At 40.8% G+C, this 20,173-nt stretch overlaps 1 protein-coding gene across 4 annotated transcripts in view; it reads left to right on the top strand.

The window, feature by feature from the left end:
• The window catches only part of BEST3 (bestrophin 3), a 56,306-nt gene that overhangs the window by 14,835 nt on the left and 21,298 nt on the right, over positions 1–20,173 (top strand). For 2 of the 4 annotated variants that reach the window (XM_031650617.1, XM_021922591.2), the window contains 5 exons: positions 5,928–6,082; positions 7,545–7,622; positions 7,734–7,886; positions 11,850–11,930; positions 13,251–13,402. In XM_031650617.1, the coding sequence (XP_031506477.1) occupies positions 5,928–6,082; positions 7,545–7,622; positions 7,734–7,886; positions 11,850–11,930; positions 13,251–13,402 (619 nt within the window). Of the gene's footprint in view, positions 1–184; positions 424–5,927; positions 6,083–7,544; positions 7,623–7,733; positions 7,887–11,849; positions 11,931–13,250; positions 13,403–20,173 lie in introns of those variants that run through there. The other 2 variants (XM_021922593.2, XM_031650618.1) reach the window with 2 other exon arrangements.

The raw sequence follows: 20,173 nt of genomic DNA, 5'->3' as shown, positions 1-20,173 counted from the left end.
GACAGGGATTTCTAAACCTCTTCCATTGAATGGAAAGGACAGCTGTAACTGAAGTTGGTGGCTTCATTCCATTCATTTGGAAAACACAGAGATAAAAACAAGCCAGGCACGTTGCACTCTTCCTGAAAAAGTGTCATCCCTTGGAGAAGGGCTCAGATGCTGAATGCACAACTTTCTCTTTCAGAAAGAACTGGCATCAAACCCATTCTGCCTTCAAGTTTTGAGATGCAGAGCTTTTAGTTCCTCTGCTAATAGAGCCTCGTCTGAATACTCTGCTTGAAAGGCAAAAGACATCTGCCTCAACTTCAATCAAGGAAAAATAGACCAACTGTACAGCAGGCAGAATTTATGATGACTGGAATTTTGTCTATCAATGGATGTAATTAATCCTTTGGCTTGAGGGCAATAAAATTTTGTCTTAAAGTAGCAGATCCTGCTCCATCAAACCACAACTCAACAGAGAGTAAATGCAAACATGTATCTATATTGAGAGATAGATTTTACTCTGATTAGAAAGACGAAGGAGGGTTTTGGGGATAAACAATAAGAAATTGCTGAGCAGAGCTGAGCCAGCCAGAAGGAAGAGCGGTAGCAAGAGAAACTGTAGGCAGATGCAACGGCAGGATAAAATAGCTATGCCAGGGGTGTGATGGGGCCTGAGGAGAGCATGGCATGGAGACAGACACGTGCAGGGAACCAAGTGGTGGGAGGACAAGCCCACTGAGAGTGTTGCTGAACTGTAGCAGATCAGTAACTATCATTAGCATAGCCTCAGCAATGGCAATAATGATCATATTCTGGAAAAAAAATTGGTCTCTGCTTAAAATGGCTTGAAGTCCTGATAAGGGTGACATTCTGTTTCATAACAAATACTTTTGGAATGGACTTGACCAACAATCTAGAGATTTTCTTTCAGTTGACCAACTTTGATTTCCAAAGGTGTTACTTTTGTGAACCCCAAAATCTGAGACAGGTCTCGGTGAGTTTAGAAAGTTTATTTTGCCAAGGTTGAGGATGTGTACCCATGACACAGCCTCAGGTGGTCCTGATGACATGTGCCCAAAGTAGTCAGAACAGTTTGGTTTCATACATCGTAGGAAGACATGAGACATCGATCAACATATGTGAGATAAACATTGGTTCAGTCTGGAAAAGCAGGGGACAACTCAAAGTGGGGAGGGGGCTTCCAGGTCATAGGTAGATAAAAGACAAATGGTTGCATTCTTCTGGGTTTCTGATTAGCCTCTCAAAAGGAGGCAATCAGATATGCATTTATCTCAGTGAGCGGAGCAATGACTTTAATAGAATGGGAGGCAGGTCGTAAGCAGTTCCCAACTTGACTTTTCCCTTTAGCTTAGTGATTCTGGGGACCCAAGATATTTTCCTTTCACACTTTGGATAAATATGATATGTGACCCTGCAAGGAATAATGAAAATTATTCTGCTTATATATTCTTAGAGGATACATTAATGTCTCAGTGATTGTCATTCATCTTTCACAGCACCTAGCAAAATACTCAAAAAAGTTGTGCTAAAAACAAAATCACCAGCTCTTCTTGCTCTACTTGTCCTCTTTCAATCTCTTGCTTTAGTGTTTGCACCAAATAAACCCTCACTCTGCATATTTGCCTTCTGCGTAGAAGCTAAGAAAGGACTTGCTAGCACAATTTGATCCATACTTCTGAATAAAAAATAACCAGAGATAAAGTTATTCTTTGGTCAAATGATAGAATGAACCCAGTATATAAACGGGATCATTTTTGAAAATTGTACTCTAGGTCTCAAGAATATCACTGTTAGACAATTGATATGGGATATGTGAGAACAGGCTACACAGCAAGTCTTTAAGCATAAAGCCAAGACAGATCAAGTTTATTAACTTCATCCAATGAGAACTGGCCAGGCATAGTGGCACATGGCTGTAATCCCAGCACTTTGGGAGGCCAAGGCAGGCAGATCACTTGAGCCCAGGAAGTTCAAGACCTGCCTGGGCAACATGGTGAAACCCAGTCTCTACAAAAATACAAACTTAGCCAGGCATAGTGGCGTGTGCCTGTAGACCCAGCTACTCAGGAGGCAGAGGTGGAAGAACTGCTTGAGCTCAGGAGGCTGAGGCTGCAGTGAGCCAAAGATCACACCACTGCACTCCAGTCTGGATCACAGAGCGAGACTCTGTCCCATAAAAAATTGAAAAAAATTGAAAAAAAAAAAAGATTTAATCATGCTCTGCAATTCTTTAAAAAGCAAAAAGATTTTTTAGATCGTGCAACAACTCTGAGATGCACTGAGAAACAAGAAGAGAATTACCAAGCTCATTTTTATTTTATACTTCCAGGGAGAGTGTCATTGTCCAGGCATGCAGAGAACCCTTCTAAGCTAGTATAAACAACCCGAGTGTTATCTAAAACTAGTCTCCTATTGGCAAATATTGGCTTTGTAGTTGTTACTTTGTTTATTTCAAATCCTGAATAAACAGAACCTTCAGTTAGTGGGACAGTGATTTTCAAACACCACTATATGTCAGAATTTTCTGCACAGCTTGGAAAACATGCAACTGCCTAGACCCAATTCTATTAAATCACCTAGGAAGATTTAAAAGAATGCTGATGCCTGGCCTCATCCTAGATTGATTGAATCAGAATCTCTAACAATATAAGACCTAGCCATTGGTTTTTTTTTTTTTGTTTTTTTTTTTTTTTTTTGAGACTCCGTCTCATAAAAACTCTGTCGCCAGGCTGCAGTGCAATGGCACAATCTTGGCTCACTGCAACCTCCACCTCCAGGGTTCAAGCAATTCTCCTGCCTCAGCCTCCCAAGCAGCTGGGATTACAGGTCCCTGCCACTATGCCTGGTTTATTTTTGTATTTTTAGTAGAGAGTGGGTTTCACCATGTTGGTCAGGCTGGTCTCGAACTCCTGACCTCAGGTGATCGACCCGCCTCAGCCTCCCAAAATGCTGGGAATACAGGCATGAGCCACCATGCCCAGCTGCCATTGATATTTTCTAAAAGTACCCCCATGAGATTCTAAGGTGCAGATCTGAGTTGAGAACTCCTGCCCTACTGAGCCTGATTTAGTAGTCAGGGTCAGGGTCCAGGCCTCTCCATATTTAATAGATATCACAAGTGATTCAGGTCTATGGCCTTTGGATCTTATTCTTAAAAACAATGGCCTAGGTCACATCAAAGATCTAGATAACGCCAAAGCTCTATAAATTGATGACTCTCAAAATGGGCATACCTCATTCCTCCTTTGACTTTCTTTTTTTTTTTTTTTTTTTTTTTACTGTAACACTATCTCTTAAATAAAATTTGGCCTGCATCATAAGGAGGGAGGATTATTTATTTATTTATTTATTTATTTATTTATTTATTTATTAGAGATAAAGTCTTGCTATGTTGCCCAGGCTGGTCACAAACTCCTGGCTTAAGTAATCCTCCTGCCTGGGGCTCCCAAAGTGCTGGGATTATAGGCATGAGCCACTGCATCTGGCAAAAGGATTACCTTAAATAGGACAACCAGATTTGTTAACTGATTACAGATGGTTAAAGATAGAAAAATGTGTTATATTAGGGCAAAAGTTGATTTTCGTCTGAATGTAGTATCAGAATTCCATAAGCAAATGATTGCATTTCTGAGGAAAAAACCCCCAAAATTAATATCTAATAAAAACCAGTTTTAGAAATAAGTTTTAATTCAGAAAACAATATTTATATTAAATCATAATTAACATTTAAAAGCTACTTAAAGAGCCAAGGGGGTAGATAACAGGAGAGTCATTACAGCATTATATTTAGTAACAAAAAAATCAAAAACAACTTAAATGTCGTAAATGTCTATTCAAAAAGGAACTAGCTAAATATTATATACGATTAACAGTGTTAATATATAGAGAGCAGCCATTAAAAGAAATGCTGCTGCTCTCTATATATTAATTTTTTAAATCTTCAAGATATACCTGAAAAATAGAAGCAAATGGCAGACACATATGAAGTATAAAATCTTTTGTGTTTTTAAAAATAGGCCTGTATGAAAATCCATGAGATTTCTCTGGAAAGATACACAATAAACGGATCATCGTGATTTCCTCCAGGGAGGGAAACTTTGTGACTGGGAAAAGGAGACTTTCCCCACTAGCAGTCCTTTGGCCCTTTGGGATTTTTGTGCCATTTGAATTAGTCAATCTAAATTTCTAAAAAGAAAAGATCGGTCAGGCGGCAGCTCACGCCTGTAATCCCAGCACTTTGGGAGGCCGAGGTGGGTGGATCACCAGGTCAGGAGATTAAGACCATCCTGGCTAACACAATGAAACCCCGTCTCTACTAAAAATACAAAAAATTAGCCGGGCGTGGTGGCGACGCCTGTAGTCCCAGCTACTCGAGAGGCTGAGGCAGGAGAATGGCGTGAACCCGGGAGGCAGAGCTTGCAGTGAGCCAAGATCGCCACTGCACCCCAGCCTGGGTGACAGAGCGAGACTCCGTCTCAAAAAAAAAAAAAACCAAAAAAAAAGATCAAGTGTAAACTGCAAGTTTTAAAGTGCATCTTGTTGCAAACAAACCCTGGTATATAGTAGGCATTCAATAAATGTTTATTAAATAAATCTGTTACCTTATTCCTCTTCTATTATTCAGTCATTCAATCTCCTCTTCCCTTGGTGTTTGGGGGAGGGAGGAGGAGGCAGAGGATAACTAAAGTTTCACATAATATGCCTTAGTGCTTTGTGGGTGCTAAGTGTGTGCTAAGCATTATGTTAAATAACATCTTGACACATGTTCATCATCTCAGGTAATTCTACAACATCCTTGTGAAGCAAATATTATCTCTCTTTTACAGATGAGAAAGTTGAGGCTCAGAGAGGTCACTGCAAGCCCAAGCAAATTGCATTTTATACACACACACACACACACACACATATGCACGCATACACACACGCACACACACACACAAAGAAACCCTTTTTTGGGGGGCGGGGAGACAGTCTCACTCTATCACCCAGGCTGGAGTGCAGTGGCAGGACCTCAGCTCACTGCAACCTCCGCTTCCCGGGTTCACGCGATTTTCATGCCTGAGCCTCCCCAGTAGCTGAGATTACAGGTGTGCGTCACCATGCCCAGCTAATTTTTGTATTTTTAGTAGAGACAAGGTTTCACCATGTTGGCCAGGCTGGTGTTGAACTCCTGACCTCAAGCAATCCACCCACCTCGGCCTCCCAAAGTGCTGGGATTACAGGCGTGAGCTACTGCACCCAGCCACAAATAAACAATTTTAAAGTATGTGCAAAATGCTATGGGGACAATGAAGATGAATATACTCTTTGCCCTTCAAAAGGGTCATAGTAAGGGAAACATTTATGTGTAATATTACTGTGATGCAAGCCAAGAGCGAGTACCATGTGGGAACTTCAAAGGGAAGAGATCCCCCAGGAGAGAGAAAGAAGGACTCAAGGAAGGCTTCAGAGAGGAGAACCTCATTAAGCAGGACTTGGAAAGGAGAGATCAGGAGAAAAGTCATGTGAATCACGTGTTCGGCACTATGCCAAGTGCTTTGTATACATTCTCATATCGTATTATTTTAATCATAACAATTCTAAGTATTATGGTTCCCAACTTTAGATGCCTAAACCAAAACCTAAAGAAGAAATTTCCCCAAATGTTCTAGTTCACATGTAACGTCTCCTTACCTCCTGATGGCCTCCTCTATCAGGGATTTTATATAACTTGTGGGTGTGCATGTATATGTATGTGTGTGTGTGCTCACACACACACATTCCTTAACTCTAATATAAGTATAAACTACTTGAGACAGGAAACTTTATTTCATATTTCTTTAATATCCCCTCATTATATGCTTACATATAGATGCTGAAATGTGGTAACATGTTAGTGTCAAACAGTCTGTATACCTACCCATTTTTATTTTTTTGTAAAGGTTTTATGACAGCAGATGAAAGGAAATTATTCAACCACCTCAAGTCTCCTCATCTGAAATACTGGGTTCCATTCATCTGGTTTGGAAACCTTGCAACTAAAGCCCGGAATGAAGGTAGAATCAGAGACAGTGTTGATCTGCAATCATTGATGACTGTAAGTATATCATAAATCAGAAGAAAAAGGTGCTAATTAGAGACCAAGAGGGACCTGGATATAGCACATTAGACCAGGAAGAGTCAGCTTTGTTCAGTCCTGGTTCCGGAGGAACTGGAAAGATTGGAGCAGTGTCAGACCCCTCAACATGCAGGACAGAGGTGGTACACAGCTAAACTCGAGTTGCTTGGAAATGGTTCCTTGGAAGCTGCATTTTAAACAGAATCATGCTTTGTAATAGGCTCTGTAAGAAAGTACTCCTTGATTGATTAGCCAAGGGTCGCCAATGGCTCGGAAAGCTATGGTGCCCCTGTAGTATATTTGCCATCCCTGGCTCCAGGATTCTAGAAAAAAATCTGGAGGAGAAATAAACCTCCCCAGCCAAATATTTCCCCAAAATTGGAATATCGCAACTTAAGCCAACCTTTCAGATACTCTAGTAAGTAAAATAGTATTTTCACTAAACAAAATAACCCCCCCAGAAAAAATTTTTATGTAAGGGCTGGATATATTGGTGCCATGACAATCCCCTCCCTGGATTAGGCTGATGGGAGTGAATTGTTTAAAAATAGCACCCAAATTAATGTGAACTCTTTTGCCTAGTCTTACATAATAACTTGTGTACAATAGATGAGAAAATCAAAGAATCCTGTCCTTCCTGCTTCAGAGATAGATTTTCTATCAATATGAGTGTTATAGTCTCCATTTGTGGGAGTAATTATATCTCTTTTCTAAGATCTACAGTAAGCATGCTTTAAAATGAGAGAAACAAAAAAAAATTGCTTCCAGATTACCTACCAAAATCGATAAAAATTACTTATTTAAAATATTAGCAATTTCCTTCTCACCATGACTTTGGGCCAATATACACGTTGGAAATTATGGGTTCAATGGAATGTGGGGGGGGAGATATTTCTATGAAGGCCTTTTTTTTTTGGAAATAGTCTCAGTCTGTTGTCCAGGCTATATGCAGCACAGTGGCGCAATCATGGCTCACTGCAGCCTTGACCTCTTATACACAAGTGATTCTCCCACCTCAGCCTCTGTAGTAACTGGGACAACAGGCATGTGACACCAAGCCTAGCTAATTTATCTACTTTTTCTAGAAACAACGTGTTTCTGTGTTGCCCAGGCTTATCTCAAACTCCTGGGCTCAAGCAATCCTCCTGCCTCGGCCTCCCAAAGTGCTGGGATTATAGGCATGAGCCACCATACCTGGCCATGACTTATTTTAATATTTTTTTAAATATCCAAATGTACTCATCAATGAACTCATTGTTCCAATGATGTTCATTGATTGATTGTCATTTTTAGAACTTTCCTTTTGGAGTATCCTTGGGAACCAGTTTACTAGTCTTATAGTCAGTCCTGTAAAAGACATGCTCACATTCTGAATCCCAGTAAGTGCTTATTACCACACCTGTCATCTTAGTAAATCATGCTTGATCTGTTTCTGGCTTAGGAAATGAATCGATACCGCTCTTGGTGCAGCCTCTTATTCGGTTATGACTGGGTTGGGATTCCGCTGGTTTACACCCAGGTAAGAAATACTTTGCATGGAATTCTTTATTTCTACTTGTCCACCTTGGCACTGTAGCTTTGCTGTGGGAGGCCAGCACCGTCCCCTCACTCCGGTCTCTCTCTGTTCCAGGTTGTTACTCTTGCTGTCTATACCTTCTTCTTTGCGTGCCTGATTGGACGCCAGTTTTTGGATCCCAGCAAAGGCTACACAGGGCATGACTTGGATCTTTACATTCCAATCTTCACCCTCCTACAATTCTTCTTCTATGCAGGATGGCTCAAGGTAGCCAATGGTCTCAGGGCCCCACTTTGTAATCTGTTATGTTCCAGACTCTCCACACTGATCCTTTACTGAGTCTTTAGCAAATCATTCACGAGTGAGTCAAAGGTAGATCTAACATGTAATAGCTCAGCAATATTATTACTTTTCTGCCAGGGATTCAAGTGACAGGGATATACTCAGTACTGTCTGAAGCAGCTCATTTGTGCAAAGAGATTAGAAGAACACTCTTTTATGGTTATTGATTCTCTTTTACGTCTCTGTTGTTCCCGTTAGGATTACAATAGTGTAACTAAAGTAATAAGTGTACCTGCATTGATACTGTGTACCACAATAAGCAACTAGGCAGAGTAAAAGAGTCAACAAGAAGCCTTATAAATCAGACTTAACCATTAATATTGCAGTAGAATCTTGGTTCTGCTCAACTCTATAAATAGTTATTGCAGGTCCCTGAAATTCTGCTAGCTGTCCCACAACATTAAATGTACCCCATTTTCTTTTTTTTTTTTTTTTTTTTTTCCTAAGACAGAGTCTTGCTCTGTTGCCCAGGCTGGAGTGCAGTGATGCAATCTAGGCTCACTACAACTTCCGCCTCCCGGGTTGAAGCAATTCTCCTACCTCAGCCTCCCAAGTAGCTGGGATTACAGGTGTGAGCCACCATGCCCAGTCTAAATGTACCCCATTTTCAAAACCAGAACTGAGACTCAGAATTCCTCAGAATCAGAACCAGAAACACCAGAAATAATGACAACATCTGGTTTGCCAGGGAATTAAACAGGTTCAGGAGGTGAGAACGGCTTGCCTAACTATCTGTGTAGAATTTTCCTTGTTTCCCCTCCCTTCATCACCACCTCCTCAAATGTATGTGTGTAAATATCAGAGACCCGATTCTTCCATCACCTCTGTAAACTTCCAAATGGGAAGTATGTGATAGAAAAAAATCAATGACAATGGCTTCATTAAACTCATTGAAAGGCAATGATGGTATGAAGATGATATTCATAAAGTAGAATTTTCAAATGTTTGGCTTTCCAAAGAGCCATACGTTGTCGTGACCCGTTGAGGCCTTCAGGTTGCAGTGAAATTTTCCCTGCAGAAGTCTTTCATTTCATTGGTTTGAATCTTAACCAAAAAAAAATAATATGTTGACATTTCCAATTATACTCCAAAGAGTAAAGGCATGTCCCTTACAAATGGCAAAAGCATTTTTAATCAGATTACCATGATTCTTAATTATTTCTACCTGCATAGGAGCAAGAACGCAGAAGAGACTAATGACTTTCATTTTCCATTAGAGGAAAAAGTAGAGTTTAGCTTTATAAAGACAAAATCACCACAGTGGCCCAAATACTCAATCATTCTCAAAAAGTAATTTTCTTCCTTTCCCGAGTTGCGCCAAGCTTTTTATTCTTTGTTTTGTGCCCATGTAAGGTGCTTGACCACCTGTAAAGAGCAAATAATGGTTCCTTCCTTCTGACATGCTTTCTAAAATATTTACATCCTTTTCCTTTATAAACTGTTTTAAAGTCCAGCGCAGTGGCTCATGCCTGTAACCCCAGCACTTTGAGAGACGGAGGTAGGAGGATTGCTCAGGAGTTCAAGAACAGCCTGGGCAACATGGCGAAACCCCATCTCTCCAAAAAAAAAAACAAAAAACAAAAAAATTAGCAGGCATGGTGGCGCATGCCTGCAGTCCCAGCTACCAAGAAGGCTGAGGTGAAAGGATCGCTTGAGCCTAGGAGGCCGAGGGTGCAGTGAGCCATGTTCACACCACTGCACTCCAGCCTAGGTAACAGAGCAAAACCCTGTGTAAAATAAAACAAAATAAAATAAATCTTAAAAGAAAAAATATTAAAAGGCACAATCTTAGCTCCATTAAAGGATAGGCAAACCTGCTGGGTGTGGTGGCATATGCCTATAATCCCAGCACTTTGGGAGGCTGAGGCAGGAAAATCGCTTGACCATGGGAGGCAGAGGTTGCGAGCCAAAATCACACCATTGTACTCCAGCCTGGGCAACAAGAGCGAAACTCCATCTCAGAAAGAAAGATAGGCAAACCTAAACACCAATGGGTTGTGCCTCCATTTCTAAACAGCTGTTCTATCTCAATGATTAGGATATTTATAAATCTTTTCAAAGTACAGAAAAGCCATCTTAACCTTATGAATAGTATATCATTCAGTTACTTGCTGGAAATGCAGCCCTAAGTGGAATAAAAGATATATTTTGAGATTGTCAATTCAGAAACATACATGCCATTTTGTCAGTTTAATGTAGACTATGATAATATATGCAGGACTGATTGCATAAAAATGAAAATCTGGATAGAATAAAAAAAGGTTTCAGGACTTAACCCTTAATTAATCTAAGTAAATCTCCAGGCAAGAAAGGGCAGATAGCCCCACGAAACTGGTGACAAGAACAACATAGATATCACTGTGAGGCTTACTAATTCAGGACACAGACCTGCCTAAGGAAAGGCACTTAAAATAAGAGCCACATATTAAAATCCCCTGGGAGCTTTACCCAACACTGATGCCTGGGCTCAGCCTGGTTAAATCGGAATCTCTGCGGAAGGGACCCAGGCATCAGTTGGGTTTTTTTAAGAGCTCCTCAGATGAGTTTAATGTGCAGCCAAGGTTGAAAAAAACTGCTCTAAGTATTAATACGTTGACTTAAATCCTAAAAGTAGGTAGATTTTCTACTGAATAGTTTCAGAATCTAGAATATTGAGACTCTAAAAACTAATCACATGGTACCTTTATTTTACACATTTAAAATGTTTTTCCATCTAGACTCAATGTAAAATCTCCCTCTCCCCCAACTCTCTCCCTCTCTCTCTCTCTCTCTCTCTCACACACACACAGGCATGCGCATATGTCCAGATAATAAAAACCAAGTGAAAATTTTCAACAAGGAAAATGATAGATAAGTTGTATTTGACATATAAACCTCTCATCAAGAAGGCTATTCAATTCAGGAACATGATAAGAATATTTAATATTGATCAAATATTCAAAGATATGCGACAATAGTTACCTAACATTTTCCCGGCAGGAAAACTAACTTACTGGATAAGGGTAAATCCTTTAGGGTAAAACTAAGTAAGCCTCAATTTCCAGCTTTAGGACTTACTAGCTCTCTGACTCATTTACTTAGCAGTTACGTTCAATAACTGTGAAAGCTGGGCCAGGCACAAGTGGCTCATGCCTATAATCTCAACACTTTGGGAGGTCGAGGAGGGCAGAACACCTGAGCTCAGGGGTTCAAGACCAGCCTGGCCAACATGGTGAAACCCCATCTCTACTGAAAAAAATCCAAAAAAAATTAGCTGGATGTGATGGTGCTCACCTGTAGTCCCAGCTACTCAGAAGACTGAGGCAGGAGAATTGCTTGAACCTGGGAAGCAGAGTTTGCAGTGAGCCACGATTATGCCACTGCACTCCAGCCTGGGCAACAGGGCGAGACACTGTCTAAAAATATAAAAATAAAAATAAATTGTGAAAGCCTCTTATATTATTTTCTTTCATTGTGATTTAAGTCTTTCTTTGCTGTTTAACCTTCTCCCTGTGTACATTTTGCCTTATTATCTGGGCCCTGTAAATTCCCTGAAAGCACAGCCTGTGTACCCTTCAGGGTGCCTTGCAAATAGTTGGTTCTCCTTCATTGTTCACTCATTTGATTTGGCTCCTAAATCGGACATGGCTTCCCCTGATAGGGCCTGCATTGTCACCAGTTGGATGGACAGATCCATTTGGAGAGCATACCTACAAAGGTGCATCATTCATGGTTTGAGAATCATGTCTTGCTTGCTAATAAATATCTGGGTAGAACAATCTACTCCCCTCTACTCTTCATATTATGAAAGTCACAAAAGGAAGCAGAGAGGAAAATAGGGATCATCTCCAGATTCTATTCTTAGTTTTCATGGGTATCATGATGGATTTATTTTATGTTCAACTACAGGTAGCAGAGCAGCTTATCAACCCTTTTGGAGAAGATGATGATGATTTCGAAACTAACTGGTGCATTGACAGAAATTTGCAGGTTAGAGGAATTTTCTTTCTCTTTCAAATATTAATAATAAGTCACTTGTGATATTTCAAATCTAAGCAGATTTTAAATGCACGCCTCTTGGCTTCAGAGCTTTAGCCAAAAATGAAAGAGGCTTGGCTGTGCACTATGCTGTCTCAGGTCCTTTTGGAAGCTTATACATCCGGGATTTCAGCTCCAGTAAAATGTAGTTCCTTTTAAGTAGAATTTCAAGCCAATTTTGTTTGTAAGCCTCTCTATTAGCTTTTTCTAGCCTCTTTCATCTCAGCATAGAGCAGTATTTTAAATTGTTCTTTGGTTTGTTTTCTATTGCCAACCAGAGAGGTTAATAGTGACTTAAAATGGCATCCAGACACAATCTGGTGGGAGTTCCCAAAGTCGTATCACATCAATCCCAGCAGTCAGAGAGCCACCGGTTGGACACTGGGAGCCTGGGCCATGCCAGCCGGTGTCTCAAATCTGCATGAAATGCACTAAATGGGCCCCAGGGCCCTTACCCTGAAGCACTATTCCAGAGAGCTTTTCATGAAGAACCAGCATGAAGGAATTTTCCTTTTAGGCAAGACTCTCCCTAGACCATTCTCTTCCCTGTGAACTACAGATGAGTGAAGGCCTTCATCTTGTTCATTTGTTTCAAGCCCTTAGTTGGCAGTTAAGTAAGTCCAAACATCTCACAGCAGATCCCAATGTCAGTCTCTTAGGGAGGACACATAATGCCAAGGTCACTCACTTTGTCAAAATCGGAATCCCAGAGGATTAATAATGTATTCATGTATCCCTTTGTCAAAGCCAAGAGGAGACAGCACCATAGCACCAAGCAGTATAGACTTCTTGATATGTTTTTCCAAACAAAGAAATGAACAAGAAACCAGGGCATATAAGAAGTGATGCCAGGTAAAAATGTGTTTACGGGGTTAACAGAATGAAAACTGGAATCTTCACCTTCCTGTAATATTTGGGGTTAAGTGGGTGCTGTCAGGTAAAACAACAGCATAATTGTGAGCACAGAATAAAAAGATGGCTCCCCTCCCTCCAGCTAAGAGGCAGCTCCTCTCTGGGGTGTGTGGTTTGATCCCGGAGTGTGGGAGGCTTGAAGCCCCACTTATCCTCATTGCAAAGTACTCTTGAGCAGTAAACGACAGATACAACTCTCTGTGGCAACTGTGGTCATGGCAAATACGAACTATAGACATTGGTATAGTCACTCACTTAGACTGTGTCCTAGCCCACTCTAACTCTCATCTGCCCACAAAAACTTCTCTTTTTTATTTAATTTACATCTGAGTTATTCTAACAATATAACAATGATTTTAGGTCTCTCTTTTAGCTGTGGACGAAATGCACATGAGCTTACCCAAGATGAAGAAGGACATTTATTGGGACGATTCTGCTGCTCGTCCACCATACACATTGGCAGCTGCTGACTACTGCATACCCTCATTTCTGGGGTCAACAGTCCAGATGGGGTAAGTACATTTTTGTTAAATCTCCAATATTTTCCAGCCTGAGCAACATAGTGAGACCTTATCTCTACAAAAAAAAAAAAAAAAAAAAAAGAAATGAAATAATTTAAAGTAGCCAACTGTGATGGCACCTGTAGTCCTAGCTACTTGGAGAGGCTGCAGCCGGAGGATTGCTCGAGCCCAGGGGTTCAAGGCTTTAGTGAGCTATGATTGTGCCATTGCATTGTAGCCTGGGTGACAAAGTGAAACCCTGTCTCAAGAAAAATAATTAATTAATGAAAATTAAAATAAATATCTCCAATATTTAGGAAGTGAGCAGATAGATCACTGTTCTAATCTTTTTACCTTTTTTTGGCATTTTTTTCTACCTGGGCTTAGTATGTACGTCAGTCTCTGTTCAGTGGTTTTAACACAGCAATCACCCCTATGTATAATGAGCTTTAAAGTTGAGGCCTGAAGTAAATCAGGCACAGTTCTATATTTCATTAAGTCTGAGCATGTATTTAATATTGCAGAAGTGTGTGAATGTGGGAGAATTTTATTTGCTGAAGGCAGATGCCACAGTTTCCACGTAAATTAAAGAGGAAAGCACAGACTAATTCAGAAAGTAAGAAACTCTCCACTCAAAAACAAAACAAACAAAAAACTATAGCAAAAGGGGAAACTTCTGTGGAATTTTTCTTATAACTCTTGGCAAGACTGTGGCTCATAGTTCCCTGAGGCATGCTCTAAGTGGATTTATGCAGTGGGTTCGTGTCCCGTGGTTGCTGCCTGTGACCCTTCTTTCCCTCCTCCCCGAAGTGGCCTGCCCTCCTCCTTCCACTCGCAGGAGATCTCGCTTCAACCCTGTTCCCTTTGCTGAATGTCTCCCAATCCCCATCAGTGATGGTTTGTGGCACTTCTCTTCCAAAGGGGCCCCTGAGGCTGAAAACCTTTCAAGACCCAAAGAAAAGGAAGACTGAAAGTGGAATTTCAGTAGTTCTGGAAAGTAATGAGAAAGATTTAGGAGCCAGGAGATTTGCCTTGTTGCCCACAAAGCACATCTTAGAGAAGGTTGCCTACTCCAGGCTAGATTTGCTTCTGCTTCTAGCTAGCCTTCTAAGACCAGACCCACCCACCCAGGGCTCCTTCCAGGCCAGAGAGCTCATCCCAGCCCTCAGTGTATTCTCAGTTTCCATGGATAGGAATCTCTTGTTGTATGCATGTCTCAGCCTTCATGATACCTTCTGCCGGGGCAGAGCTTCATGGATATCCAGCAATCTTCTCAATTTTCAGAATTAATAAGAGCTGTTTTTCCGTGAGTTTGATTTTAGATAATTAAATATGCTTTATCCTTCTCCTCACTCCCACCATGGATTAATGCAAAGTACTTGAAGATTTAACTTGAAAAGAAAAGAGACCAGCAATGCTGATAGAATCAGGGCATCATTGTGATGACTCTATTTAGACTGCAAATGCTCCGCAGGCTCTAATTCTAATGTCCATTGAGTTGTTCTTACCCCGTGGTTAAGATGATTTTTTGAAGGTCTCAAAATTTTTATCCTGATCTACTTACTCATCCTAATCATCATAATTCTGCAGATTACCATATACATGTTCATGTTCTTTAGAAAATATTAAAACACAATGTTTCTCCTGTTTCTAAATACAGAAACAGAATTAGGGATTGACAAGATCTCAGAGAAAATTTCTTCCCCAGAAGATTATTGGGAAGATTCCATGAGATTGTAAACATTAAAATGCTTTAGGTAAAACTATAGAGCATGATGATTATTATCACCTAGTCAAGTCTTATTTGTGGATGTCAAACTGAAGCAGAGAAAGATTAAATCACTTTAAGCTATTTTTCATATTAAACTCACCCTGGAAATTTAGGACAGAAAATAAAACAACTGAGAGAAAACCAGGAGGTACAATATTTAAAACTGCAGCAAAAAATTTTCAGTTGTCAGAGAGAAGTCCTCCGACTAAAATGGCCTATTTACCAGCAGGATGGAGAGAAGAACAGACAAAGGCCAGAATCTATGGGGAGAGGGTTTTGTGAGAGGTTTAACTGGATCTGCTAGAACCAATTGATCAAAGAAACTATTAGGCAAAAGCTCACTTGATCTTGATTTTCTGTAGAAATGAGGACCATTAAAGTGGACCACAATCCAGGAAAATTTACTGCAGGAAAACAGGCGATCAGAAGCCCTGAGTTGATAGAAATGGCGCCCTTTGGATTTATTAATGTCTATTTTTCCTATGATTGTCGTATTAGAAAAAATGTTTCTGTTGCCTATGACGAAAACCAAATTCAAGCTTTCTTAAGCAAAAGGAGGTTTATAGTGTCACACCCAGAGACGAGCCTAGCTTTGGGTGTCACTAGATCCAGAGGCTCAGAGAATGTCACCAGGACTCACCATTGCCCCATGACTCTCAGGTCTGCTTTTCTCTCCACTGGCTCAGATTTCAGGCAGTCTCTCTCATCCTGAGGGCAAAATGGCAAAATGGCAAGCTCCAGGCTTACAGCTTACCGTCTCAGCTAACCTGTGGAAAGGGCACATCTCTTTTCCAACTCTTGAAACTGAAGTGCTGGATTTGCTATGACTGACTGGGCTTGGTTCACATATCCGTTCCTGGGCTAATTACTATCAACAGGGAGACAATATTTTGACTATTCATGGCTGGTTTATAGATCCATCTTTGAACCAAGGGTTACAGTCAGCCCCATCCAACCATATGGAGTATGTGATATCTCAAGAAAAAGCGAGATGCTATTATCAGGAGAAGAGTGAATGGTTTTGCTGAGCTAGCAAAAACAGTAGATGTTCTCTAAAATCATCGAAGATAATTCCCTAAGCAATGAATGGTTCCTTCACCAAATACAAGGTCAATGTCAAATGAGCCACCTGACTGAGGCTCAGGGCAAGGGGAAGGTAAAAGTTAAGAATTGCTCTAGCACCGGTGGTTTTGTTGGTGCTGACTGAGCCAATGAGCTCTTTGCATGAGAGTGAAGACCACATATCAAGATGCTGTAGACACAAGCATTCCATTTTATAAAAGTGCCTGCTGCTTGATGACCATATCAAATCCTTTCCTGGATGAGATTTTTTAAAATTTTCTTATTCTCTTTGAGGTGTATGTTCCCAGCATATTGAATTCAGAAATCAAATTGTCCTTACCTTTTCATATCAATGTTTTGGGTTTGTAGCCACAATTCCCATAATAACCCGGATATTCTAAAATCAAAGCAGTGCCCTTCAAGAACAGAGCAAAAGTACTCCTCTCCAAGGGCCACCTGCAGGATCACCCGCCTCCCAGCCAGCACACTCAACAGCGCTGTTCACGTTCAGCACACTGTTCATTTCCACTTCAGAAGGAAACTCCTCGGAGACAATGTCTTCATTCTCTAAATTAAGGAACATGTTCAAAACATGGCCCTATTTTCTGCATATTTACTAAATAGATATAACTCAAATAAATCAATTTTCCTTCTCTCTATCTTAAGTACAAATTTAAAATATATTTTCCCTTGGATCCTCACATACAGAATGTGCTCATTTATTTATTCAGGTACATTTTTTTCAGGGCCTACTATGAGGTAGGTTCTATGCCAGATGCTAGAGGTAGTCAAAAAAGAAAATTTAAAAAAAATGCCTCCTAAGTTCACAGATGTAAGGCCAAGAAAAGTGACAATACAGTGTGGTAAACGCTACAGTGGAGAAATGCTCAGCCTCATGGGAACACACACAATGAAGACACACTTCACCCAGCCTGGTGAAGCAGAGAAAGCCGCTTGGAGTCGGGGACTCTAATATGCATCTTTAAGAGTGAGTTAGGAGGCGGGCATGGTGGCTCACACCTGTAATCTCAGCACTTTGGGAGGCCGAGGCAGGTAGATCACCTGAGGTCAGGAGTTCGAGACCAGCCTGATCAACATGGTGAAACCCAGTCTCTACTACAAATACAAAATTAGCTGAGCATGGTGGCCCAACCTGTAATCCTAGCTACTCAGGAGGCTGAGGCAGGAGAATCACTTGAACCCAGGAGGCAGAGGAGGTTGCAGTGAGCCGAGATTGCACCATTACACTCCAGCCTGGGCAACAAGAGTGAAAAGTAAAACTCCATCTCAAAAATAAATAAATAAAAGAATGAATTAGGAGCCAGTGCACAGAGAGAATTGAGGGGATTCAGCAGAGGGCACATTTCAGGCCAATATGGACAAAGACAGAAAGGAATGATAAATAGTGTACTCAGAGTAACAATTTGATAGGCAAACCAGAAGAGCCAATAAATAAATATTATTAAATAAATAATAAATAAATAAATAAATGAATCTGGAGAGGAGGCAAGGGCAGAAGATGGAGGGTTTTATAGGCCAGGTAAGGGTTTCAGCCGTTATTCTAAAGCTATTAAATGACAGGGTCCCATTTTTGCTTTAGAGAGATTAGCCTGGCAACTGGCTGAAAGATGGATAGCTGAGGATAAGACCAGAGCCAGAGTGAGCAGGCTGTTGTCATTTAAACAGGAGAGGATAAGGGCCTGAAACAGGTGTATCACAAGGGATGTAGACAGTAGAGGTGACGGAAGGGACAGATTCACGAAAGGAGAAGGAGTGAAGAATGGTAATAAACCAAAGATGAGAGAGAGTGTAAGGGCGAAAGCTGCTCTAAGGAAAAGATTATGAGCTGTCCCTTTTGCTTGTGTTGAATTTGAGATCTCTATGGGTAATTCACATGGAGATGGCCAGCAGGCAGGGAGTCCAGGGGCAAAGGATGCATTTTACTGGTATCAGTACGTAGAACCAAAGAGTGGGTGGGAAAGCTCAGAACAGTGTCAAGGAAGCAGAGCAGAATCCGAAGGGTAGAACACTATCACTGAAAGGGTGGTCAGAGGAAAAGGGTAGTCAGAGTAGAAATGGTCAATATAGATGCAGAGTAACCCAGAAAATGACCTGCCAAGAGGCCAAAGGTACAAAGTTTCCAAATAAAGCCTGAAGAGCATGCCATAGGTTTTGTATGTTAGGGTCATCAGAGACTTAGGTGAGAGTGTGGGGTAGAAATTAAACTGTAGTAGGTTAGAAGTGATTTATAGGTAAGAAGATCAAATTGCCAGTGTAAGCTGTTTTCAAAAAATAATTTTATTGTAGAAAAGTTCAAACCGGGCCAGACACGATGGCCCACGCCTGTAGTCCCAGCACTTTGGGAGGCCAAGGCAGGCAGATCACTTGAGGCCAGAAGTTCGACACCAGCCTGGCCAACATGGTGAAACCCCATCTCCACCAAAAATACAAAAATTAGCCAGCGTGGTGGCACACACCTGTAGTCCCAGCTATTTGGGAGGCTGAGGCAGGAGAATCGCTTGAACCCAGGAGCGGAAGGTTGCAGTGAGCCAAGATCATGCCACTGCACTACAGTTTGGGTGACAGAGCGAGACCGTGTCTCAGAAAAAAAAAAAAAAAAAAAAAAAAAAAGAAGTTTAAGCAGTTCCAAAGGTAGAGAACAAGCTATGATAAAGCTCCATGTATCCATCACCCCTTCAATTATCAAGTTACGGCCAGTCTTGTTTCATTCCCCACCCACCTTTATCTTCCCTGCCATTTGATCATGGTAAAGCAAATAGATCATAATGCCATTTTCATACCTAAAAAACAAAAATAAAACAAACCCAAAACGCATGTAATTCCTCAATTCATTAAGTATCCATGGACTATTTTTTTGAGAAGTCTGAATTGACAGGGTAAATAGATCAGACCGTATTCACTAACAGACAGGGATGCTGGTCTGTTTCCTCCCTCAATTCAGACTTCTAGGAATGGCTTTTTTGTTTTGTCTTGGGTAAGGCTAGTGGCGTATTTTTTACTTGCTTTGTTTTTTGTTTTGTTTCGTTTTGCAGGGTTTTTGTTTGTTTGTTTTTTGTGTTTTGGTTTTTTTGAAGACAGAGTCTCTGTCACCCAGGCTGGAGTGCAGTGGCGTGATCTCAGCTCACTGTAACCTCCACCTCCTGGGTTCAAGCAATTCCCCTGCCTCAGCCTCCCAAGTAGCTGGGATTACAGGCATGCACCACCACACCCGGCTAATTTTTGTATTTTTAGTAGAGACGGGGTTTCACCATGTTGGCCAGGCTGGCCTTGAACTCCTGACCTCAGGTGATCTGCCCACCTTGGCCTCCTTAGACTTACCTTCACCACCTATACTGAATTTCACTCAGCTGCTGTACCTGGCCTTGTTTGGACAGAGCCATTAAGACTCCCTCTGGTGTTTACTGTAGTGCTGTCCACTGTGTAACTTAGAATCCCTTTTAGCAGAGGACCCACAGGAAGAAACGTATTTCAGACATTGGGGGGAAAAAAGGAAGCTTTGCCTCTTCTGGGCAAATCTTACACTATTTATCTTATAAACTTTATAATTTTATAATTAATGATGGTTTCCTTTTCATTTTGGCTGCTGGGAAGCTGACAATCAAATTTGTAGTCTACCTTTACTAAGTCTGTGGAATGGGATTATTTTGGAATGTATTTCTAGATTCTGTGTCTTTTATGATTGTTTCTTATTCTACCTCTACTATATTGGCCTGATCTTATATATTATATATATTTATATAATGTAATATATAAATATAATATTTTATATGTCATATATACTACATACTATTATTGCATCGTATGTATTTCCATAAGGCCACATCAAACCCTTGGTAAGATGAAGGACGATGTGATAAAGAAACAAATTAACAACTCTCCTTGTTTTGAAAAAGGAAGGAAAAAAGACAGGCTGAGCAAAAGGAGCCCAC

Source organism: Papio anubis, chromosome 9 (assembly GCF_008728515.1).
Source record: "Papio anubis isolate 15944 chromosome 9, Panubis1.0, whole genome shotgun sequence".
Lineage (NCBI taxonomy): Eukaryota > Metazoa > Chordata > Mammalia > Primates > Cercopithecidae > Papio > Papio anubis.
This window is presented reverse-complemented; position numbering and strand designations above follow the sequence as displayed.